The sequence below is a fragment of the Protopterus annectens genome, chromosome 4.part1 (genome assembly GCF_019279795.1).
Source record: "Protopterus annectens isolate FY-2018-M chromosome 4.part1, PAN1.0, whole genome shotgun sequence".
NCBI lineage: Eukaryota > Metazoa > Chordata > Ceratodontiformes > Protopteridae > Protopterus > Protopterus annectens.
Genome location: NC_056734.1, coordinates 628,837,931 through 628,864,613, shown reverse-complemented (window position 1 = coordinate 628,864,613; position 26,683 = coordinate 628,837,931). Strand labels below are relative to the sequence as shown.

General features: G+C 40.2%; 1 protein-coding gene across 1 annotated transcript in view; it reads left to right on the top strand.

The window, feature by feature from the left end:
* Positions 1-26,683, top strand: part of PIK3CA (phosphatidylinositol-4,5-bisphosphate 3-kinase catalytic subunit alpha) — a 1,902,358-nt gene that overhangs the window by 479,879 nt on the left and 1,395,796 nt on the right. Inside the window, exon 6 of the mRNA XM_044070443.1 lies at positions 15,706-15,915. Within this exon, the coding sequence (XP_043926378.1) occupies positions 15,706-15,915 (210 nt within the window). The remainder of the gene's footprint in view (positions 1-15,705; positions 15,916-26,683) is intronic.

The window sequence follows — 26,683 nt, the reverse complement described above, 5'->3', positions numbered from 1 at the left end:
TATTACACGTAGTCAGTTTTACTCAGCAGACATCACATTGTTCAGACCTTTCATAGCTTCTTGCAAATGCCAATGCTTCGTCTCCAGCAAAAAAAAAAAAAATTGCCAATGGGTAAAACAACTAGTAACTTTGCAAATGCAAGAAAACAAAAAACTTGTTCACTCAGAATACACTGATCAGACCTTTCATGATTGCATGCTTGCACGTCTCTTCCTGGTCTCCAGCTAATTGCAGGTACCAATGGGAAGTGACCATCTAATACCTTTGCAAATGCAAACATAAAAATAATGGAAAATGAAATTAAAGGAGCAATGAGAAACCAGAGTACAGGGAAAAGCCCTGGTAGTTCTAGAATTCCAATAGAAATGTGGAAAAAGGAGAAGTGGAATTTAAAAATCTGGGAAGTACTTTTTAACAATATTGTTCTGAATAGGAATGTGCCCTTGAATTAGAAAGATGCAGAAGTGTTAGCTATGCCAAATAAAGGGAAAGATCCTGTTGACCTAGAGTCACATACACCCATTTCAGTTCTGAATTATGACTAAAAAAGTATTATGATTCTGGTAAAAAGAATGGCAAAGGCATTAGTGACAATAACAGATCTAGATTAGTGTGGATTTAAGAGATGTTAGGCAAACATCTGGCCATATTAACAGAACCCTAATGATTCATAAAGATGCACTGGACAGTGAACATATATTAAAGGTAACAGGTTTGGATGCCAAAAAAGTATCAGAGTGGGCCAGGAATTTACGACGAGCTCTTTTGACTCATTTGGTTTTCCAAAAACATGGACAGTCTTGATATTTAATATCTACGGGGGTGCTCAAGCTGTGGTGAAGTGTGGTGCTCAGCTGTCTAAAGTATTTAGCCATACAAGAGGAATTAGGCAGGGGTATCCACTTACATCATTACTCTCTGCTTTACATTTAAAGCTACTAGACATGGACTTAAGACAATCAAACATAATTGGAAATAAATTTAGAAATGCTAATAAGAAAATGGCCTTTTTTTGCTAAAAAATATAATATTAGATGTTACCAGTCCAGTCTATGATATTAAACATCATCAACAGAACACTTTGGAGGGATAGGTGTATCTTGCAGGGGATACCGCTGCTGTGGAAAACTCCCCATCCACATAAAACAATGTTCATCCCTGCCCATATTCAAGTTCAACTTAGATCTATACATGGGAAACAGAAAATGTACCCAAGGACTACCCCCTGTATTACTAATAGACAGATGTAACTCCTAATGTTTTATCCCATGCATAGGTCCCTTCAAATTATGTATGGTATGATCCTAGGTATTCTCATTAGATGTAATATACAATTACAGACCAAGGTATGGGTAACTCCAATCTATAACCAAATAAGAGAGGTAATTTTGAGGCTCAAAATGGCCAGCTAGCCTAGTGCTGCCTATAAACCTATAAAAATTACATCCAGTAAACAGAAATATTTTAATAATATAGCAGAACATACATTTAATAAAGGAAAAACAAAGGCTATGGTAATGAATTATGCCTAATACATGACTTGGTACTGAGCTTCCCCTTTTTGTGGGATCATGATAATATGAAGTACTTGGGAATTTGTTTGAAACAAATTGCTAAGCAAGCAGATGAAATATGGGAAGAAATTATTCAAAATATTATGTAAGATAATATGGAAGTTGTTACTTATGGATATTAGTAGTAAGGCATAAACAATTAAGATTCTTTTGGACCTGTTGGTTCCCTATGCAGACTAGGCTTATATCATTAACCAAGATATGAGATATGGAAAAACAAGGACAGTAAGAAGTTTCTTTCAGATACCAAAAAAGAAAGGAGTGCAATGGGAAAAACTAATAATGATAAAGGAAGAGTATGGTCTGGGTCTTCCAGATTTGGAGGCAAACTGTAAGCCCATGCAACTCGGATTACTTCAGGACCCAGAATATATGCTCAGATGGAAGCACATGATAGGCATAGTGCCTGACAAAGCAGTGTCAGGGTTACATGTGGATATTTGGAAAGATCTAAGAAAGGAATACAAAGAGTATTACTGTGCAACATTATACAGATAAAATCTTAAGCAAGTTTATATGTTAATGAAAGTAAGATCTTGGGGACATGGGATAATACCAGCGGGTTATACTATATATACCAACGTAACAAGTACAGCCAAGTACAATACAAATCAGTAAACCAAATAAAATCTTTTGTGGTCCTGAAGAATGCCACCACACCTAAACACACAAAATTTTATTATGCTTCCACAGGTTAAACACTTTCACCTATACTAAGAAAATAGCAAATATGTTACACTTGATAGATATGGACCTATTTCTTTTTAAACTGTGATTGTAATGTGTTTGTCTATGTTAATTTAGACTTGTGTCCGAATATCTTTAAGCTAATGGAACCAGCAGGTCGAGCTCTGAGCTTAACATAGATCTTATATAGAGAATTTTATTTTTGAAAATGCTGCAAAAGATTCTGATGTATAATCTAAATCCTTTACAATAAAAAAAAAACACTTCTCAGTGACTCTTCGTGGCTCTTGTTCAAATGAGATTGTCCTTTATTGTGAGATCTTCTCAGAATTTAGGGGAACGCACTTCCAAATTGTTACACAGTTGAATTAAGATTGCAAGCTTATATTAACCCAGCTGATGTCTGTTACCATAATGGTGTCTGCAAAAATCTCTCGTAATAAACTAAAACAAGTCACGTAGATAAACCAAACTGTAAAACCTACAAGAAAAAAATGGCTAGGCTAGGGTTTTCACTGTTTGATTCCTTAAAAACCCTTGCGCTAGATGCTTATGGGATATATGCCAATGAACCCATTAAGGACATCCTGTGTGTAAGATATGCAGATCTTACATACACTATCCTGTTATTAGACCCCAGAGGGTGTAAAAGGTTGAACTGGAGATCATGGTCAGAAAATTCATGTTTGTATTAAATTGGGCAGTGCAGTGGTGCAGCGGTTAATGCTGGCGCCTCACAGCAAGAGGTTCTCCGGTTCGATTCTCGGCTGGGGTGCCTTTTGTGTGGAGTTTGCATGTTCTCCCTGCATTCGCGTGGGTTTCCTCCGGGTACTCCAGTTTCCTCCCACATTCTAAAGACATGCTTCTGGAGCATTTCTCCCCGGGCCTCCGCTGAAAACAGGATCTGTGGAACCTAGTCGGACTTTCCTGGTCAACAAATGTTAAATAAAAATAAGGAAGTAAAAATGAGCATTCTTCAGTCTTAAAAGCCCATTTGCTTTCACAGATCGCTTCATCAGACCTAACTTCTAACTACGGTAAGACATGACAAAATGAGATTTCAATGAATAATCAGGTAAAACCGTTCCTTTTACTCTCAGTAATAGGCGCGATGGTGAAGCTTCCGTAGGTTTAGCACACTGGTTATGGATATGTGAGAGTTCAGTCCAGGGGGATCTGTAGGCATTAAGTCTAATCTGCCATTCAAGTTCTCGCTTCTCCAAGATGGTGGTATCAGTACAAGATATAAGCAAGCCTTGGGGTACTCTTCTGATCATAGGAGCTTCCAGGTGCTAGGACAAAAAAAATGTGTCTGTTAGCTAAGAAAATGGCAATGGTGTTACCAAAGTTGATAAATATGGATCAGTGGAGGGTGGGAGGCAAACATTTGAAAATCTTAACTAATCTTTAAATTTCACTTGCTCAAAAACTTGAACAATGTTACAGTAAAATAGCCAGATTTGTATCAAATTCTCACTGCCTTATCCACCATTGCACTGTATTAAACACTTAACTGGCTAAAACTACCTAAATATGTTCAGCTAATCGCCACCCATAGGTTTATAGGTTTTTACTAGGCTAGCGACCACAAGGGCCTTTTTAAGCCTAGCCATGCACCCCAAACCTTTGACAAGTTATGATACCCTTGAGAAGTGTAAGCAGGGGCTTGGGAGATGAAACATTTGCATGTTGCCTGTGTACAGTATAGACATAGGTGCCAAACCAGGGATGAATTTCCTGTTCCCCATACGGTTGCCCAAGTTGCACTTGAATTGGATTAGGGAGGAACTCTGCTTCACATGGATGGGGGAGCCTGTTCCAGAGATGGGGTAGCCTCTGGGATTCATACGTGTCTCTCCATCAGGTCCTATTTATATCACAGGCAAGATTTAAGTTTTTAGAATGGGTAATTCTGGTGCTGTTTGTTTTGTGGATATACAGGAGTTCCATCAGAGTTGGGTCAGACATTGCCCTGTGTGCCAGACATAGATCTCCCCTCAAAAGCCTGTAGGAGACAGACTGCAGGGATAGGGCCTTGAGGCGGTCTGCATAGGACATTTTAATTATGCCCTGTATTCTTTGTGAGGAATCTCTGTGGATGTTCCAATTGTTGGATATGCCTGGTAGGTACATACCAGATGGGGCTTTGTACTCCATGATAGGCCTGATGAATGCCAAATACAGTGGAACAATAACTTCCTTGGACTTGGATGCCATACCCTTGTTTGTATATGCCCCTGACTACTGGGCCAACTCTTAGGGGTGTGTTGTCAATATGATAGTTACCGGGGATGGATGATTTCCCAAAGGATACTATGTTATGCAATTCTTGGCATTTAATTTTAGCCCATGGCTCTGACACCAGTTGTTTTTTTGTGTCAGCCCTTCCTGGAGAACATTTGTGTCAGTGTGGGATTCAGTGACCGCTCCTAAAATCATTCATTACCCAGCCTTAAATTCTACACAACAAAAACACTCCCCTAAACGGCCCCTACAATCAAGTAGCCCAAGTTAAACTCGCTGTTCATAAACCAACTAAATCAGCAGGCCATTTTCTGTATTCCCACTCCTTAGCTAAAATATGGAAGTCTATGCCCACATCTATAAGGACAGGCATACCCCTCAAATCCTTCACATACTCTCTTAAAAACTATCTGACAAATACTTGGCTGTATTCATGTTGTACACCAGATTAATCAAATAGATCCTTAATTTGTAACTGTAACAGCATTACCCCCATCTTGCAATTATATTTTATACAATTGATAATTTCTTACCTGTTTATACCTTACACTATTATCACTCTACAGTTCCCTAACTTTCTCCCTTTTGCTTCTTCCCTGTTCATACCCCACATTTCTATCTTCTACTTTCCCTCTCCTCTGTCAATCCATGTACTATAAGATATGTATATTAAGTGCATTATAATAAACAAAAATGATTTAACTGTCAAGCAGAATCATACTTATCTGAATCAAATAATTCATAGGTTGATACTAGGCTATCTGCCCTAGGGCATTTTTAAGCCTAGCCAGAGTGTTTTTGGCTTTCGCCACCCTTTTAGATTAGTTGACTGTGCCTCTGTATAGTAGGTCACAGAAGGTAGCCCTTTTAAGGTTACTTTACTGTACCTTTGTCAAGCAGGGACACAGAAGAGATCCCAGGGGTAAACTTACGATCCCCCATCCACTCATCAAGATTTCTCTTGAAGAGGCTCTGCCTAACATGGATTGGGATTTTGTTCCAGAGTGAGGGGAGCCTCTGGGATATGAATCTGTCCCTCCAGCATGCCCTATTTATGTCTGTGCTGAGGTTCAAGTCCCGTAGCTCTAAGGGATTTGGATTTACTGAGGTGAAGCATGTCCATTAATTCTGGGTTGGACATGGCTTTATACGTCAGGCACAGATCGCCTCTGAGTAGGCGGTACGCAACTGAGTAGAGCTGGAGTTTCTTTAGCCGAGCTGCATAGGGCATCTGTTTGAGCCCCTTGATCCTCTTGGTGAGGTACTTTTGGGGTCTTTCCAGTTACTGCAGGTGTCAGGTAAGGTACATCCCAAATGGGGCATTGTATTAAATTACGGACCTGATAAGTGATGAGTAGAGGGGCACAATTACCTCTCTTGATCTAGATGTGAATCCTTTCATGATAAGGTGGGCTATATAGAAGGTCTTTCTAACCACTTTGGCAATGTGATTGTCAAAGGAGAGATTGCTATCCACTTGGGTCCCCAAGTCCCTAATTACTTCTTCCGTACTTAATGGATTACCTCCTATGTGGTAATTTGTGGGCACTTTGCTTTTCCCAAAGGGGATGACTCTGCACTTTTTGGCATTTAGCTTTAGGCCATGACTCTGGCACCAGTTATCCGTCTCTGTGAGACCCTTTTGGAGGATGCTTGTGTCAGCCGGAGAGTCTATTATGGCACCCAGTTTGCAGTCATCTGCGAACTTGGTCAGCCATAGTCCACCCATGTTGGCCTGTACCTCTGAGAAATATATACCGAACAAGAGAGGTCCCAGGACTGAGCCTTGTGGGACGCCACTTGTAACTGGTTTAGAGTCTGATATGGCACCTGCTATTCTGACCATGTGGGTTCTATCCCTGAGCCAGTTTGCAACCCATCTTGTGACATAGGGGTTGATATTTAAGCTGGTGAGCTTATTTATGATGCCCGAGTGGGGTATTGTGTCGAAGGCTTTTGCGAGGTCCAGTAGGCTGTGTGGACTACCTTCCCTTCAGCTATGGCTTTGGTAACTGTTTCAAAGAAGTTGACCAGGTTCAAGAGGCAAGATCTGCCCTTAACAAAGCCGAATTGGGTAGGATCCAGTCTCTGGAGGTTCCCAATGTCTTTGTTTATGATTTCCATGATGATACGCTCCATAGCTTTGCAGACCAGGCTGGTCAGGCTTATAGGGCAATAGTTTCTGGGGTCTGTTGTGGCACCACCTTTGTGGAGTGGGACCACTATTGCTGTACGCCATTCCTTGGGTACATATCCTTGAGGAAGGCTGAGATTGAACAGTGACTTTATATGAGGGTTTAGTTCTTCTTGGAGCTCGTGTAAGATGCAGCCCGGGACACTGTCTGGTCCCATTGATGCTGTGTTTTTTGCTTTGGAGAGGGCAGCTCTCACCTGTGCATCTGTGATCTCAGGAAGGCTACACTCTGTTGGGATAGACATTTGCTCTTTTGGGGGGGAAGGAGGGGAGAAGTTTGCACTGAACCTTTCTGCCAGGATGTTGACGATGTCTGTGGGTTCAGTGTATTTTTTGTCATTTTGCACTAACTCAGAGCATATCTGGGAGTTGCCTCCCAGGTTTCTGACATAACTAAAGAAGGCCTTGTGATTATCTTTAGTGTCTTGTGCAATTTTTCTTTCGAAGCTGGCCTTAGATGATTTTATAAGGGATCGTAGTTTCTTGCTGGTACTGATCAGAGACTCCTTCCCTTTTTGGGATTTTGCTCTATCATGTAGTAGCTTTCTCCTTCTGTTGTATAGCTTATTTATGGCCGGGGTCCACCAGTCAGGTGGTCTGCCTTTGGAGGAGTGAGTCTTGGTTTTATTTAGGATAGCATGCTCCATGCATTCCTGTAGGTGTCCATAGCATGCTTTTGTAAAGGATTCTGCATTTTGGGCCTTATTTTCCACTGACCCGGGGGCTTTGAAGGATTCCACCTCGGTTTTGAGAAGTGTAAAGGTTGCTTTTGAGAAGTTCTTCACCGTGGTTTCCTTGGCTAGGGGTGGGAACAGAATATGGGTGTCCAGTGAGATTAGTTTATGGTCTGATCTTACCAATGAGGGGTATACCTCTGGTGTGGAACGTAGAGACCCCATGTTGGTGATAGCCAGATCCAATATATTTTCCCCTCTTTGGGAGTGGTGACCAGTTGTTCCATAGCATTTGAATTTATAAATTCTAGGAACCGTTGGGCGAGGGTGTTTGGGCTTGTAGTTTTCCCAGTCACTGTTTGGGTAGTTGAAGTCACCCAATATAATGGTGTTTGGAGAGACCTTCATATTCTCCAGTGTTCTCAGGAAAGCCGAGTGAGGTTCCTGTGTTTGGGAGGGTGGTCTGTAGCAGGCTACAAACTGAAAGGCAGTTTTGCCCACTGTTAGTTGCACATGGATGGTCTCCGATGCTTCGTGCAGTGCCACTAACCTGGAAGTGTGGGTATCTTTGATAAATATGGATACTCCCCCTCCTTTTGTAGTTCGGTCCGAGTTTTGGGGCCAGAAAGCATGGCATGAAGTATAACCTGTTAGTGCTGGGGTGCTCTCGGTTGCCTTGAACCAGGTTTCTGTTACTGCACAGATATCAATATTCTCCATACTGAGGAGAGTCTCTAGTGCATGCATCTTGAGGTTTAGACTTCTGGCGTTGAGAAGCATTACCCTTAGTTTTTTTTCTTTGTGTTGTCTATGGAGGTGGGTTTGTCTTTTGAGCCTTGCCTAAAAAAGGCACTATGGGGGAGGCAAGAGCCTTTGCCAGTATTCGAAAACCCAGGGGTGACGGGTGCAAGCCGTCCCTAGCGAAGCAACGTGGCTTGTGGAGCATGTCATCCCAGGCTGACAGACACTGGATCCCCTTTGAATGACACCAATACTTTAGCCAATTGTTAAAATTTATTATTTTGTCTTTATACTGTCTTTATACTGTGGCATCATTCTTGGTGAGGGTAAGATGCTACTCAAGGTCAGGGTCATACCGGCCTGGGCTACATGATCAGAGAGCTCCTCTATGTCTTTTTTCATGTAGTCCAGGGAGGTACGTCTCGGGTCATTCACACCAGCATGGACAATGATGGAGTCATATTTGTACTTGCTTTGGAGTGACCTGAGTGCTTGTGCTATGTGGCGGATCCTGGCATCCGACAGGCAGCTTACAGTGACCTTCTCCTTGTTCAGCCTGGTGAGTGGGACGTCAGTGTGTCTGACAATAGAGTCACCTATTACAATTGTATTAGGTGTGTTGTTTAGCCTTAAGGGCTGTGACTGTGTGGCACACTGACTTTGTGAGCTATGTGCTATGTGGGTATTGTTTCGTGGTAGGGGTTGCTTGGATGTCTGCTTTGGAGGTCTCTGCTGCTTAGGCATATTTTTATTTAGAGCCTCCGAGTATGTTTTTGTGTGTTTGTGTTTGGTTTGCTGATGCGATAGGTCTACGCGAGACTGGATTTGTGGTTATCTTCTCCTGACAGGCTGTGCCAGTACTGGGTTGAGAGAGCTTAGCCTCCAGTTTGGTTATATAGTTGCATCTCTCTCATATATTTGAGCTTGGTGGGAGGAGGAGAGGGTGGTCTGTATACATGGGCAGTTGTAACATTGCCTCAAGATTCCCAGATTCACCAGCTGGACTGGAGAGTAAACCCATGTAAAGCCCACTTGATTCATGTATATAGTCTCATTAGTAATATCTAATATCTGTAATTAATGTGCAGATATGTTTCATCTAATGTATGTAAAAATGATGTGCTATCCATTTTTGTATATTCTTTCTTGTATGTGAAAACGGTCATTGTCGCTCTGTAATAGGCTAATGTAATATGCCAATTGTCTCTAGAACATTTGTCCCTGGGCCTTCGCTGAAAATGGGCACCCACTCAGTTGGTAAATAATAAACAACATTAATAAAACAACAAAATGTTTCAGAAGGAAGCAGAGGGTAAGAAAATGCCACTGTTCCTGCTGAGTCTTGTTGCAGGAAAGGCATTCATTAGATTCAGCTGTGATTTAATGAATTGGGCAATGGTAGCATTTGTGTACCTAATAGATTAATAAGGTTAATAAAAAGGATATATGAAGGGTTGGAGGCAAGAATTGAAGGAGGAAGGCCCCTCTCTGACAAGCTGTGTTTGTACAGAGACCAGGCAGAGGATGTCCACTTCCTTGAATGGCAAAGGCGATAAGGGATTCACAAATTCTAAGAGATAACTAGAATGGTACTAAAAAAAAACAAATCCAGAAAAAGACATTTCTGTGTTGTGAAACATTTTGAAATCATTTCAGTTGTTTTCAAGGTATAAAATGAATGGAAAACAGTAGCGGTAGTAGTAAACTCTGTACCCTTGCATAACTTGGTTCAATAGTACCCACAGTCATGGGAACATGCTAAGGTGAAGCATTTAGGTATGTGGATTTCAAAGGATTGTGTTATAGCAAGTATGTTGGAAGAAAGTAAAAAGATAGTACTATAATTTAGAATTGCACCAAAACGAAACAGAGGAAAGAGTGCCCAAAGAGACAAGTAAACCAAAAGCAACACAATCCTGGCACTCAAAGGAGGTGGAAAATACATTTCTTTACCACAGTGAAATGTGGAACCAACAGCTTTATTGCATAAACGCAATTAGACCACAATAGTGTTTTCGTCTTCTGTTATACTTCCTCAGATGCAAAACAGATTTAACAAGCTGTATCTTCCTTTTATACCACCCATAACACAGGAAATTATTTAATCAACCAATAAAAACAATACTTTAAAATCATTCCATTCCTTAAAGTGAAATACAGTGCATTAAAAATTCGTATCGACAAATATATACTAATGCAACCTAATCTGTTGCATTAAACTTAATACAACATATGCACCCCAACAGATACAATTCAAATATATATCAAATATGTAAATATATATATATATATATATATATATATATATCAAATATGTAAATATATATATATATATTATTTTTTTTTAAATATATACATTAAAAAATCAGTAGATATATACATATGTCAAAAATTTTATATTAAATGTACATGGTATGCATCAAAATAAACATCCTAACTATACTGGTAAATGTTACAAAACTTTAACCTATTGTTTTCACTGGTAAAATATTTTCCTTACAATTTATTTATAATTTAGCAGCTCTCGTATTTAAAATTGGTACTATAGATAGATGTTCATTAATTCCTGGGTACTTATTGGCCTCCAACACCAACTGTCAAGAAAGCTCCCTCACTTCTATTCTTGTTTCCCATGCACCACCCCTAGGGTCAGGGACTATCTTTTCTAAAACAAAAAATGTCCACTTGGAATTTTTGCAATCCAGTGTGTGCTTATATAATGTACTATTGTAATCCTGTGTCCTTACAGCATTCATATGTTCATACACCCTCCTCTTTAGTTTACGTGTGGTCTTGCCCACATAAAATGCCCCACATATTTTACATAGGGCAAAGTATACAACCCCCTTGCTATTACAATTAGCATAGCTGTCAGCTTCAATAATCCCCCCTCTCTCCACAATATACACTTTATTTTGGTTAGTAATGTAGGGACACTGTGGGCAAGAGCCACACTTGTAAGTTCATTTCTTTCTTTAACTAATAACCTTCTTTTCTTGCTCCAAAACATCCTTACGGTTCCTTCCTTTCTTATAACTAAATTTCAAAAGGGCCTTGAACAATGCTTCCAAATCAGAGTATCCACTAAACTTATCCCAGTGTTCTGTTATAATACTTCTAATAGCTGGTTTGTCTGTACAATATTGTAGGACAAAATTTCCCACTGGGTGATTTTCCATTTTCTTCCTATTCTTTCCACCTTGTTGTTCATGGTGTTCTAACTGTGTTGATACCATAACATGGTTCACACCCTGATTGTCCTCCAGATTCAACCCCAGGATAGGACAAAACCTAACTAATCTACCTGACCTTACCTCAGCCACTGTTTGCTCAATAAGGTCAATCGGGTATTGTCTTTCTGTAAACATAGCCTTTAATTTATTAATTTCTATTTCAAAATCTATATCACAAGAGGTCATTCTGGAACAACGTATAAACTGCCCCTTTACAATACTCCATTTTTGTGCAACGGGGTGGGAACTTGAAAAATGTAAATAAGAATTGGAAAATGTCCCTTTCCTATATACCATAGACTTAAAATATTGCTTTTCTGGAAGCTTCTGTAAGGTGATGTCTTGAAAATTCATGTCCCTGTAACTAATATGATGCGTGAATTTTAAAAATTCAGTGGTTTGGTTAAGGTAATCAATAAATTCCATCAATAAGGCTTCTGTTCCCGTCCAAAAAATACAAATGTCATCTAGGTAACGTCTGTAAAAGTTCCAATATTGAGCATATTGGGAAGTAAATAACATATTTTTCTTCCCATATCATAAGCACTATGTTGGCATATATAGGGGCACAGCAAGCACCCATAGCCACACCTTGTGTTTGTTTATAAAGCTCCCCTTCAAAAAATAAGAAATTGTGTTTTAAAACTAGTTCCATGAGCTCCATGTATACCAAAAACTCATCCTGTTTCAAATTTCCATATACATGTAATGCTTCCTCAAACCACTCTAAACCAATTCGATGGGGTATCACATTGAATAGGTCCAGTATATCCAGCGTAACAAATATAATGTTGTCTCTATATATTTCATTCTTAATATTTCTCAGGAAATCCCAAGAATCCTTTAAAATATCTCATGCAGTGGCCCAAATTTTCTTTAATTTTAAATCTAAAAATTTAGCTAAAGGGTAGATTTTAGCCCCTCTAGCAGCCACTATATAGGTCTCAATGGTGGATCCTCCACATTTTTAGGGACCTTGGGAATTCCGAAGATCGTGGGTAATCGAGGTTTCTCCATCCTTAAGTAATTAAAGATGTCCAAACTAATTAGTTGGTCTTGTAACATCTCTCTCAATACAAAGTCTATTTTGTTATAGGCAATATTAATTTCATTTTTGGTTAATCCAACATATCTAGAAATGTTATTCAACATATTTAACATTTTACTAGAATACAAAACACTATCCATAATGTCCACACCCCCACCCTTGTCAGGCTGCATAACCCTTATGTATTTATTATCCTTAAATTCATCTAATAGTGTGTTTTTTTCATGGGTAAGATTTAACTTTATACCCTGCTTTCAGTTCATGCTTTGTCTAAGATCTTTTTCCATTTGGAACTCTTAAGTTTCGTAATTATGGGTGTAACGGGGGGGGGGCTTATATGTACTAGTCTTCTTTACCTCTTTCCTTGGATTATTATCTTTGTTTCCTTGCTGTCCTTGATATATTATTGCCAAATTCTTCTTCCTCAGGAACACTTTCAAATTTATTAGGGTGTCCACTATCCTACCCCTGGTACTAGGAATAAATTTAAACCCCTTGGGAAATAATCTACCCGTATTTCCAAGGAACTATAATTAAAAATATTAAAATTATCCAAGGTGTGACATGCACCTACTACAGAAATGTTGTTCTTTGACAAATTCTCGTCTCCACCATTTAAATCTCGTTACCCCCTCCCGTTGGTGGGTCCCCTCTGATAATACTGAATGGAAGATTTTTGCCTCAGTCTCTCAGATCTCCTTAACTCCGGGAATTCTAAAGGGTCAACCAGATTTTCTGTCTCCCCCCCCCTTCCCTCTGATGATATCTTGTATCAAAATCATCCCTCCATGCAGAATTAGTGTATGTTTCTGCAAAACGTGTCCAAGCATTTAGGTATGTGGATTTGTGGATTTCAAAAGATTCTGTTATAGCAAGTATGTTGGAAGAAAGTAAAAAGATAATACTAGAATTTACTAGAATTGAGTACCTAGAACATATTTGTTATTGTTCTGTATTTTAAGATGCAAGCAATGAAAATGCTTTTACTCTCCTTAATTCTATTTGCAGGTCAGGCATACTTTTAGTAATCAGAGGAGAAGTTGTAGGTGGTAATTAGTAAAGAGATGAATGAATGCATTTGATAGGGAAGAGGCTGCAAGACATAAATGTGATAACCTGATTCTCCCCATAGAAGAAAGGTGATAAAGAGTTACCCAATTTGAGGAGTACTTTAAAACTGTTCTGTTAAAGGTGATATGCATAACTTAAGCAAAAGGTTAAAAATTGAAGTAGAAAAGGATGAAGATAAGATAGGGAGGAGGGGTTGTTAAAGAGAGACCAGGATTTTGGATGTAAACCCTTAAGGAAGCCAACGATAGCCATACATCATAATGTATGAATAAAGTAGCAGACATTTTTTGTAAGAATTAAGCCAGCAGGGCAATAGAGAGGCATTTTATCAAAAGGTGTATCAGTAAGTAGAGGTATAAAATAAAGGGGGGATGGAATTCACTGTAGGAAACTGGCAAAGGAACCATGGTGCTAGGTGCAAATAACACTGGAGAGATAGGTAATAGAGTAGGATGAGGCTAAGCAGAAAATGGACTGCAGGTTTAAAACTGCCTTCTGTAGCAGAGTTTGATAAGAGTATTGACAAAAAGAAAGGGCTGGGGAAATGCTAAGTGAAAGACCAGTTTTGGGTATAGGTTTTAGTTGAGTCTAAAACAGGTGTTTGTATTAAGGGATAATTAGTAGGATATATAAGATATTGCATGATTGCTGTAAGAATAAATCAGAGGGGGTTAGAAAATATTGAGAAAAGAGAATGGAAAAAACAGTTTACAAAGGAACAATGAGAAGACATTTTAAGTGTCCCAGTTATGCAGCATAGTCCAGAAGATTTAAGATTTTTTCTTTGAAGTTTTTGCATAGGCATTTTATATCACTAGCAGACTTCAGAGGGCTTTCATTTAGGTTGCAAGACCGTATTGGAGGTGAGATAGGGAAGGGAAGTAATTTGTAATGTGTTTTTTGGGGACTGTAACAAATTGTCAGATTTTAAAGTTTTCCTAGAGAATTGTTTGGGAACACATGGCTGTAACTAAGGAAATAATTTTCAGTGGGATTTAGGAACTGAGTTGACTATTTATACTAAGGCCTTTAATATTGCTGGCTGCGAGAAAGCAATTGTTAGAAAATGTAAATTAAAATATGTTTGCTGTGTAAAGGAAGTTCAGAATATTAAAAAGGAAATAAAAATAAAGTGGGATCTTTATAAAAGAGAAGAAACAAAATTCATAGAAATTAATGGAATTTATGGGAACAGTACGTGCAAAGGTGATGTTCATGAGCATGAGGAAGGTTTAAGAGACGACTGTAACTCAGCAACTTAGATAATCAGTAGTGAAATGAAAATTCTTAAAACAAAAATATATATAATATGCATGTGTGTATACTGTAGGACACTTGCATTTGAAATGATTATGATATGTATTCTTTTCTGTTAATGTATTAAAAGTTGTGTTAAGTTTCAAAATGGGATTTAAAAAAAGTTCAAAAAGCTGAAAATTAAGTTCTTTCTTGCATTTGCAGGGCAACTAGCTTTTTTTTCCCTTCATCACCCACTTTTAGCCAAAGACAAGCAGCCTGCAGGTGTGTGCAATTATCATGAGTGATTTGAACAATGTATTATATGTGATCACAAAATTTTCTTAGTGAAAAATACAAGGTGTGGTATAATTAACTTTTGCATTGAGCTGAGAGTTAAAACAAAAATTAAATATGAGGAAATCTTTTCTGAACATGTAAAGCAACTTTCTGTATTTCTTTGGTTAATTTTCCCACATTAAGTGGGCTTAATCATGGCACTGAGTACTGCAACTTTGGTGTCATGATTAGGTTACACCAAAAAAAAAGTGGTGTGCGTGTCCAGTTTTTCGAGTACTATTGGCTTGAATGATATAAGGTAGTCCAGACAATTGGTGCCGTAGCAGCTTGGTCACCTCTGTAGTCATTCGAAAGTTAAGGAAGAATGAATACAAGTATGCATTTCTAATTCATGATTGGAGGATACCTTTACTTATAAGTGGTGGCAAACGTGCTGTTTTGGATCCACACATATATACCTGCCTGTTCACCTCTCTATGTAGAAGTTAGACATTTGGAATGTACTAGAGATGAATGTTTCATTCTACTTGTGTTCATTCCATTTTCTTCCTTATTTTGTGGACCACATGTCTTTATGATCACTGTATTTTCTGTGCAAATTAGTGTTTGACATTAGCAAATGATTGCTTTTAGTTCGTATTCTGCACTGTCATGCATCTCTTGTAACTAAACCATGAAACCTTTTAACCTTTCTTTTCTTAGGTTTTGCAATAGGAATGCCTATATGTGAATTTGACATTGTTAAAGATTCTGAAGTTCAGGACTTTAGAAGAAACATTCTCAATGTTTGCAAAGAAGCAGTGGACATAAGAGATGCGGATGCACCCCATAGTAGAGCATTATATGTTTACCCACCTAATGTAGAATCTTCACCAGAGCTGCCGAAGCACATTTACAGTAAAATGGAAAAAGGTAATTTAAAATTATAGTAAAGTAGAAAATGTTTAAAAAGGCTTGTTTTTAGATGGCCATGACTGTTTATTTTCTTTAAAGAGGCAATACCAACTAGCCACTAAAGGCAGGATTTGATTTCATGAGTAACATCAAGTTGGATGTGTGTTTTCAATGGTATATTGTAAATGGTGTTTCTAGGATGATCCAATCTTACGTCCTCAACATCTAGGACTTGTACTGTAGACTCAGACCAGCTTGGCACCAAAACCTTTACCAGGCTGGGTCTCCTTCCCTCATCCCGGATTGTGCCCGTCTTCTCTCTTCATATTTCATTTGCCACTCATGAAAACTTTAACACTGTAAAATGACCTCAGGTTCAGTTCAGCCTTTTTTTCTGAAAAATGTTCCTGTTCCATAAAAAAAATTCCATTTGACATCATTCTAAAGTCAGATAATCACACACACTCTTTTTGTTTTATTAATTTTGCTGAAGGTTTTTTGTTTGCTTTTGTTTCCTCCCCAGGGCCACATTTTCCCACATCATTTTCCTTTTGGTCGTTTTTCTCCTGTTATTTTTGAGCTGGTTTTGAGCTATGATTTTTTTGTCATTGGAATTCAGGTTTGTTTTTAGAATTTAGCTTAGTGTGATATTTTGACTTTGACTGCTGTTATAGATTATTGTGTTTAAGAAATGTACTATGTATGATCACAAAATTCTGCCCAAGACCACCGCAATCTGTAACAAGTTTCAAATTGCAGTGCTTGGCTGTAGAGTATGAAATTTGTGTACGTTTTGATAAAAGAACTCTTGGATACCCCCAAAAACAGGACCAAAACTTGAGGATAAGGAGTGATTTTGTTTCTCTTCTCTTCCATCTAAACAGTTTCAGCATCCTAAGGACAAGCCATCTAAGAAGAGGAATGGGGCTTCTTGCTCCCACTGTAGGTCTTTGTTCATTATTAAGAAACTGGATATGAAGACAGGGTAACTTCCCACTTCATTTGTTGTTTCTACACCTGTTATTTCAGATTCAAAACAGGTTTGTAGCTTCTAAGGGCAAGACTGCTGCTTTCAGAAGCTCTGGACAGTGTAATGTATTTTCAGCCTTAGATTTAGAGCTGACCAGGCTTACTTCCTCCAGGCCTCCTTAAGTTGGGTCTCTCCTTTCTGTCTTGTCCCACTCTAGTGTTATAGTGATCATCAAGTACTTTAAAATGATGGAGACATTGTGGCAGACTCAGGTGAAAGTAAGTTTTATCCCATTCCCTTCTAATGCTAGAATGGACCAGAATTCTGTTTTTTCTGCTTTTGTTACCACCCCATCTTTGTCAGATCCATTTTTAGTGTCAGTTACTGAGGAGACCAGTGGCTCCCAGCCTACGCTGCTGCTAACAGTGTTTTCAGCATCAATCGCAGTTTGTCCTCAAAGCTTTGGACCTTTGGTACCTGTTCTACTTTCAGCACCAATATCCTTGCTGTTGTTGGCCACTTCAGTTTCAGTACTTGGAGTTAATAGCTTCAGGCTGTTTTTTGCACTAATTCATTTGATGCTGCTGTTGCCTTTGGCATTGTCAGACTTTGAACCTTCTATGCCAAGGGCTTTGGCACTGGATCTAATATCACAGAGTCCCTCCATATCGGACTAGCTTTTTGTTTGCTACTGGCATAATATGGCACAGTGCTTTCTGGAAAGCTTTGAAGCATATAAGGTTATGGGCTCTCACTGTGTCATGTTAGCACCCACCAGTCACTTTAGGACTGGTGGAAGGAAAGAGCCTTTAGGTATAGATCTGTTTCTTCATCCTCTCTCACTAGGAATCTCCCTTCTGAGAAACTCTGAGGGATAGATATAAGAGGAAGCTTGTTGTCTCCTATTTGGAATCCTCTGATCTAGATACTAAAGGCAGGGATAAGGGAGACCCCCCACCTTCCCCTCCCAATGACCCAACGTTTGGGGAAATTCTCGAATTAGTATGAAATTAAAAAAAAAAAAAAGAGAGAGAGAGCGAAATAGATTGGCCCTCTCATGTTGCCTCATCTCCAGCGAGAATTCTTAATGAGACCTTCCCCTGATCCACTTCATTTACCTTTGTGATTTTGTCAGTTGACTATATGATTTTCTTGGTTATCAGTGAGGTTTGGTGAGCATAATATAGTGCCCCCAATTCAGAGAAGAGCTGACCACATTCTTGGCCTTCTCTTGGCTAGATTTAACCAGCAGAGTTATCCATCTTAGATAATTGATGATTCTCTGCCCTGAAAAAGGAATCCAGGGTTTTGATTCACTATGGGAAATGTGTTTGTTTCTACTTGTGTAGTAAGGGCACTTAACTGTTGCATATGTTAAGATTCCAGTGTGATCTTTCAGATGAGTTTCACAAAGCACTGGCAAAGTTGTTGGAGGATAATTAAGAGATTGAAACACAGCTTGTGTCAAAAGCATCAGTGATGGTCCAAAAAGACCTACTGGAAATCCAAGAAATACTGGGCCAAAGTACATTGTATTGCAAAGATAACACTGGCAGCAGCAGATGGACTGCCTTACTTGTTAATGGAACAACTTGGACATGCTTAGTAAGATCACTGTTGCAGTGTTCCAAACAGATAGGTTATCTCTGCTAATGTTCAGCAGGGGTACCAAAGCTTAACCTTCCCTGGATTTGAACGCTCATCATATGATCTCACCTCGCAAGCGTGGGTGTGCATAGGCAGACATATGAACCCAGATCCTGAGAATTTCTCACCAGCAGCCTGAACGCAGGTTGCACGACCAAACTGAATGTCACTTGGAAGTTAATACCTTTGCTTCCTAAAAATAAATAGATAAGTGCCCGTTTGTGGAACCCTCCTTTACTTGCTTAAATTGTTTTGCCGTATCTGTATTAGATGTCATCTAGGAGGGGTAAATGTGAGTGCGGTATGCAAATTCCCTTAAAAACCTCCAAACCCATTGTCTTTTCCACCTTGGAGTGAAGCACCTCTAAAAGGCCTGCTCCATTTGCTAATCCGTTTTGTCCAAGATTTTGCAATCCCATTTGTCTTAGCTCAACACGTTCTTAAAGACACTACATCTGAAGTCCTTGGCCCACTCCAAGGTGGCATATTCCATCTTGACTAATGTACTTCCACCGCACAAGAGAAAGCCTAAGAGGCCTAGACCTAACTGTAGAAGAGAATGTATGTTTGTATGTATATTTAAGAAGCATTTCCAGATGTAGGCACATGCATATAAATAGTGAGCACGTGCAAGTAGCAGTGCCATTTTGAGAGAAAACCTAGTGTTAACATTTATGAGTGTGGTAGTCAGTCTGTTTATAAGTTTATTTTAGTTCAAGTTACAAATCCTCATTCTTGATATTTGTGTGTAATAAACTGTCTGTTTTATCCTGACCGGATGAGTGACATGGTGTCAGAAATTGGATTAAGAGAGCAACTTCTTCAAGCCATGGGGTGCAGAGTTGAAGGTGAAGGCAGATTGGCTGGTTCAGTGAAACAGAGCTCAAACTCTCAAAAAGGGCCAGAAACAAACTCAAGGTAACCAAAACTTGCACAAGTGATTTATTTTGCAAAGAAAATGAAATGGAGCATTGGTAAGGCACAAAACGCATTATTAATTAAACGAGTAGCACAAAACGCATTATTAATCAAACAAAAGACACGAAATGCATTATTAATTAAATAAAATGTTTGAAACCATGATATTTGATAAAACTAGCAGAGATATTCATATGGGGCTCAAAATTACCTCCAGTTTCCATAATGTGCATGTTTAAAGTAAAATGAGCACAAGAAAAGTATAAAGAGCATGATAATACATTAAATGGCATAATGAGTACAATAAAAGGGTAAATAAGCTTAAAGAGCAAGGCGACTGCATTTTTTTAGTAAAAGCCCGGGGCACAAACTACTATTTTGTATTGACCAAAGCAATTCAAATCATAACTAGAGTTGTTCAAAGTATCTCAGTGTGTGCAAAATACTTGCAGAGTATGTGCTTTATTACGGTGCATTTATTTCAAAGAGTTTGCTGTGTGCAAAGTACAGTTATGTTGCAAAGTGCAGTCAAAGTACAGCCATTTTGGAAAGTTTCTTGTGCTGTGTACATATATTTCGCAAAAGTGAAGCCATTTTGAAGAGTTGCTGTGCTGTGTACAGTTAATTTGCAAAATGTATTTTCTTACTCTGAGCTTTTTTTCTTGCTGTGTACAGTTTATTCGCAAAGTACAGTCATTTTGAAGTATTTCTTAAATTGACGAGTGGTTTCATAAAGTACAGTGAATTTTAAAGTATCCTTGTGCTATGGACACTTATTGGCAAAGTGCAGTTATTTCAGAGAATCTGTTGTGCTATTGGACATAATTACAAATTCTGGCATAAAGTTCTGGCATATTATGTGTGTGTGTATGTTCATAGATAATTCCAAGCACCTTCACTACTGTGGGTTGATATGGCAGAGGCATTTCGCAGACCAAGTCCACTTGTGTTTGATCATAATATAGCAGAGAATTGGAGAGTATTCGAACAGAAATATGATATTTTCATACAGGCAGCTTTTTCTGACAAAGATGCACGTACAAGGGCATTCATTTTGCTTAACTTAGTTGGGTCAGATGCCATTGAAAGAGAGCATTCATTTGTGTATACAACAGACATATATGTAGGAGAGGGGGGAAACCACCATATTGTGCTACCGACTGAATCAAGGGAGGACCCTGAGTGCTTGAAACATAAATTTAGAGAAATGTGCAATCCCCAGACAAATGTTATATTAGAGAGGCAATTATTTTATACAGGAGACCAAACGCCAGGTGAAACTTTTGTAGCTTATATGACTGACTTGAGAAATAAGGCTAAAATGTGCAGATTTGTTGGTTTAAAAGAGGAGTTAATAAAGGACAGGCTTGTGTGTGGTGTTAATAATGTTGCAGTGAGAAAGATTTTGCTTTGTGACAGAGATTTAATGTTAAGCAAAGCCACAGAGATCTGTCAAATCCATGAGCTCACAGAAAGGCACACAAGTATGCATGCAAGTGATAAGAGCATGGTTTCAGCAGCCTCTAGAGCAAGCGTAGACAGCATGCAACACATGGCAAACGGAAGCAGGCCTAAGCACATGACAGCTGCAACTCCTGCAGGATTTCCTGGGAAGACCCATAACTTTCTAGCAAGTTCTAAGACTAGCTCAGCAAAATGGACATACTCAGTGCAGTATAAGGGTGAGTCAGCAAAACCAAAGTCGAGTCTTAACTGTCGTAGTTGTGGAGCCAACCATGAGTCTAAAAGAGAGAATTGCTTAGCATTTGGTCAACAACGCCACAAGTGTAAAAAAAATGGAACCACTCTCAAAAGTTCTGTAAATCCAACAAGCCTCATTCAGTTAAGAAAGGTCACGCAAAAAAGCAGGTTGATCATATAGAAAGCTGCATCCCTACTTTCTATGTAGATGGTGTATCAGTGGTCAGTGAAAAGGTTAATGTAGTAGATTTGCTGGCAGAGAAAGAAGTATTTTGTACTGTCCTGATCAATGGTAAACCCACGGAGCTCAAAGTGAACACTGGTTCAAAGTGTAATGCAATTTCAGCAGAAACATTTGCTAAAGTGAGAGCTGGTGAGCAACTTAATTTGGGTAATTCTGCAAAGCTTGTTGTTGATGGAGGTGAAGAGATTCAAACTGAAGGCTCAGTAGTGCTTTCATGCTATTTGGCTGGGAACCAGTTACAGCTTGAAATTTTATGTAGTTAGAAGACGTGCAGTCATTATTAGGTCTCAGAGACCGTTTAAGAATGAAGCTGCTTTCTTTTACCAAAGATGTACATATGTAAGCACATGTCACAGATGCTATTTTCTCAGAGTACGCTGATGTTTTTGACGAAAAGCTAGGCTAACTTCCAGATGTGTACTCCATGAATGGAGACCCAGAGATCAAGGTCCAGTTAGATAAAATGGTGCAGCAAGGTGTGATTTGTCCAGTCGCAGAACCAACTGAGTGAAAAATTCAGATGAAATCAGAATATGTGTTGACCCAAGAGACTTGAACAAGGCATTAAAGAGACCTTATCTTATGTGTACAGTCGAGGAGATTGCCATCCTCATGCCAAATGCCACTGGTTTTTTTTGTCTTGGTTGTAGAGAGTTCATTTTGGCAAGTAATGCTTGATCGCAAATCTTCACTACTGACTACATTCAGTACCCCATTTGGTAGCTACAGGATGTTCATCGTGCATACAGCTGCAGTAATCACAGATGGGTTTTCAGCCGTCAGGCGGTCCCTCGGTCGGCCGAATTCCAAAGTCTTGGTCCGACGTCGGTTGTTGTCGCTTACTCTTCTGACGTCAGTAAGGCCAGAGTATACAAGACACAGCCGACGCCATGTTCTTCAGTCTTTTTTGCCGCGCGGTGCCCGAAGCAGAAGCAGTTCGCAAGTGCCGGTCGGCCAGCTCCTGAATTACGAAAAAATTGGAACCGAAGTCTTCTTTAAAGCTAAGTACCCCGTTGGGGAAACTTTTCTTGCCTCAGACCGATGTCAGAAAAAGTTAATAATTGTATTTCTTGTGGGAAGCAAATACCGCATAAGGATTTCCATTCCCTTTGCATACCTTGTTTGGGCCCAGACCACGACGTCTCGGGCTGTCGCTTTTGTGCTACCTTCAATAAACGCACTGTCAAGCGTCGGGCGGAGTTCGCCCAACACTACTTTGGTAAAGCTTTTGATTATAAAATGTCATCGGACACTCCGACTACCGTTTTGTCCAAAAAACGCAAGGAAAAGGACCGACAGGCGAGACCCGCGGTCTCTGCCGACACCACGCCAAAACAGGCTACACGTGGTCCGGTTCTCAGCGAGACGCCTTTGCAGTCCCTGATTACCGACGACACTCCTTTGGCGGTGTCCTCTGTACCCGAGACCGCTGGGTCCTCGGCCCTTTCCCAGACTACAACCGAAGCCCCTGCTAATGTCGAGCCTACTAATGTGGACAGGCCCACCTCCACCCATGGTGTATTTAGGCCCTCATCTTCTTTTTCAATAAAGGCTTTTACTAAAGCCAAAGCAGCCAGGCATCCCACGAGGCCTGTTGCACAGGGCCCATCTCCTGGACCCATGCCTAAGAAACAGATGCTTAAAATGGCTGAGGATTTAATTACTCTTATCAGAGGTTCTCAGCCCCCTCCTGACAAGAGACCCAGAGTGGAGGAAGAATCTCCCTCTTCTGATCAGGGATCCTTTTTATCAGAACATTCTGATGCAGAGGAACACTCTTACTCCCCTTTTGAGGATTCGGATGCAGAACAGTCCATTCCTTTTGTATCCCCTCCTGAGGATTTTTCTTTTGGGGAAACCTTGCACACTTTGAGGGAACACTTCCATTGGGAAAGCCAAGACTTTTCAGATTCCAAGAAAAGACTTAGGGAATGTATTTGGTTACCTCAGCACAGACCTCTGGCTATACCCCCTGTTTTGGATGTACCGCATGATGTCTATTCGGAGGCTTGCCTTAACCCTGATTCTCTGCCTCCTGCACCAGTAAAACCTGATAGGTATTAGAGTACCCAGCTCTCACCAATTTCTCTACAAAGGCCATAATGCTGACCCTGAAACCATTTCACAAGGCCCCAAGGGATTAAAGGCCTCCACTGCCAAGAATCCACTCCCTGCAGAAAGGGAATCCAGATCTCTAGAAAGGTGGGGTAAAAAGGTATATACCTCGGCCACCCTAGCCATGAGGGCCTTAAACTGTCAGTTTCATATGATTAAATATCAACAGTACCTGTTATCACAATTAAGGAACAAAATGTCTCAACCTGAACAACCAAATTTAAAAGAGTTACAGGATATGATGCATAGTGCGGAGCAAGTGGGTAAACACACCTTACAATGTGGTTATGATGCCCTAGAGGCTTCCAGTAGAGCGGCTGCTACAGGATTAGTCATTCGCAGACATGCCTGGCTTAGGGAACAAAATTTACCTGATCATGTGAAAGCTAAATTTCTTGATGCTCCTTTACAAAAGGATGTACTATTTGGTACTAATGCTGAGGAGATACTACGAAAAATGGAAGAAAAAGCCAAATCTATGCAAACTGTCAAGGCTTTCTTACAGGTCCAACCACCACGTTTTAGCAGAAATTGGCCTTCAAAAAACTGGTCCTTTCCAGCCACTGACAAGCCACAAAGAAGTAGATACAGACGCACAAGGAGCAGAGGGCAATCACAAGGATCATATAGAGGCAGACAATGGCAATCTCCAGCACCAAGAGGTGGTGAAGACAGTACACAACAATACAGGAAGCAAACCCAATGACTCCCTCATTTCCATGCCAAGCAGGTCTCAGCTGGCAGCACCTTTGGGAGGGAAACTAGCATTATTTGCAAGCAATTGGCATATTGTCACAACAGACAAATGGATACTGGACATTATAAACAGAGGCTACAAATTTCAATTTCACACACTTCCAAAAATGAGAGGCATGCCAAACCTGCCACAAAATCAAAGGGCAGAGGCACAACTGCAAATTTCAAAGCTCCTAAACATGCGAGCTATACAAAAGGTACCTACACACTAACAAGGTCAAGGTTTTTATTAAAGAGTTTTTCTGGTACCAAGAAAAGGAACCGACTGGAGACCCATTTTGGACTTATCCATCCTAAACACATTCCTACTCGTACCAAAATTCAAGATGCTCACATTACAGCAGCTTCTTTCCATGCTGGGCAAGGAGTTTTGGCTGGTAACATTGGACCTCAAGGAGGCATACCTGCATGTCCCAATCAGACAAAGCTGCAGAAGATACCTCAGATTTCTTGCAGGTTCAATCCACTATCAATTCTCTGCATTGCCCTTTGGCTTATCTACTGCGCCCAGAGTATTCACAAAGTGCCTGGCATCAGTGATTGCCTACTGCAGACTTCAAGGGATACAAATTTACCCTTATCTGGACGACTGCCTGATCCAAGCGGACAGCAAACGCATACTACTGGAACATCTGGCATGTGTGACACGGTTACTGCTTTCTCTGGGATATACCATCAACAAGGAGAAATCAAGGCTAACACCATCTCAGAAAATAACCTTCCTGGGTGCCAACTTGGATACAAACACCCAGATGGCATATCTTACGCCAGAAAAACAAGGGCAACTATCTCAGTACTTCGAAACACTAGCAAAAAGTACCAGGCTTACTGCAAGGAAAATCCTGCAGGCTCTGGGATTCATGGCATCTTGCATTCTTCTAATCCCATGTGCAAAGCTGCATATGAGGAAACTTCAATGGTACCTAAAAAATCTATGGTCTCAACACAATCACAGTTTGGAAGCAATTATACCAATAATTCCATGTTTGCAAAAGGAATTTCTATGGTGGGCCCAAGCATGTCAAGTAAACACAGGCCCTTCCATTCTGCAAGCCTCAAGCAAAACAAGTCATAACCACAGACGCCTCAGATTACGCCTGGGGGGGCGCACATGAAGGACAGGTGCATTCAGGGCAGATGGTCCCAAAAGGAAAAGCACCTTCACATCAATCAAAAAGAAATGCTAGCAGTAATAAATGCAATTACAGCTTTCAAGGACTTCCTGCAGCCAGGACAATTACTGATAAGAACAGACAACACCACAGTAATGTGGTACATAAACAAACAAGGAGGAACACATTCATACCCCTTGTGCAGACTAGCCATGACTCTTTGGAACTTGGCTCTGGAAAGACAAATCGAACTTCAAGCACAGTACTTGCCAGGACTGGAAAACACACTGGCAGACACTCTAAGCAGAAATATGACAAATCCACATGAATGGAAGTTACATCCTCAGGTGTTTACAGAGATAATCCAAGCGTGGGGGAGGCCAGACATGGATCTTTTTGCCTCCCACAGGAACCATCAACTGAAAAAGTTTTGTTCAAGGACCTTTCATCCAAAGGCCTGGAAAGTGGACGCCCTTTCATTCAGTTGGACAGCATGGACAGTTTATGCATTCCCACCTCTGCCCCTTCTGCCCAAGGTGCTTTTGAAAGCAAGAACAGACAAACCGAGGATGATACTGATTGCTCCAGATTGGCCAAGGCAACACTGGTATCCACTCTTGAGGAGCCTAACACATACTCCTCCCTGGTCCCTGCCTCTAATGCCTCTTCTACTGACTCAGAACAGCTACAAAACTCTTCACAGTCAGCTGAAAACACTCAACCTCGCTGCATGGAAAATTCCTTGACACCACAACAGTCCCTACTCTCCAAGGAGGTGCAGGATGTCATTTTGGAGGCCAGAAGACCATCTACTAGAAAAGCTTACTCCGCAAAATGGAAGCGGTTTTGCTGTTGGAATGAGAAAAGAGGCCAGGACCCTAGAAAATTGAACTTGCCTCTGGTTTTACAGTACCTAGCTGAACTGCTGAACAGTGGACTTTCATTTTCTTCCATAAAAATACATGCCTCAGCCATTTCTGCAGAATTCAACACAGATCCTCCTTTATTCTCTCACCCACTCTTACGACAGTTCCTCAGAGGGCTAAGAATATAAGACCTCCAAGGAAGCAACCAATACCAGCCTGGGACCTTAATTACATACTAGAAAAATTAACATTGCCTCCCTTTGAACCTGCTGCCTCAACAGATCTGCAACATTTGTCCTGGAAAACAGCTTTCCTTCTGGCCATCACTTCAGCTCGTAGGGTTTCTGAACTACAGGCCCTCATGGCGGTGCAGCCCTTCCTCATCTTCCATCAGGACAGGGTTTCCCTTCGTACCAACCCATCTTTTATGCCAAAAGTGGTATCCAGGGTAGACTTA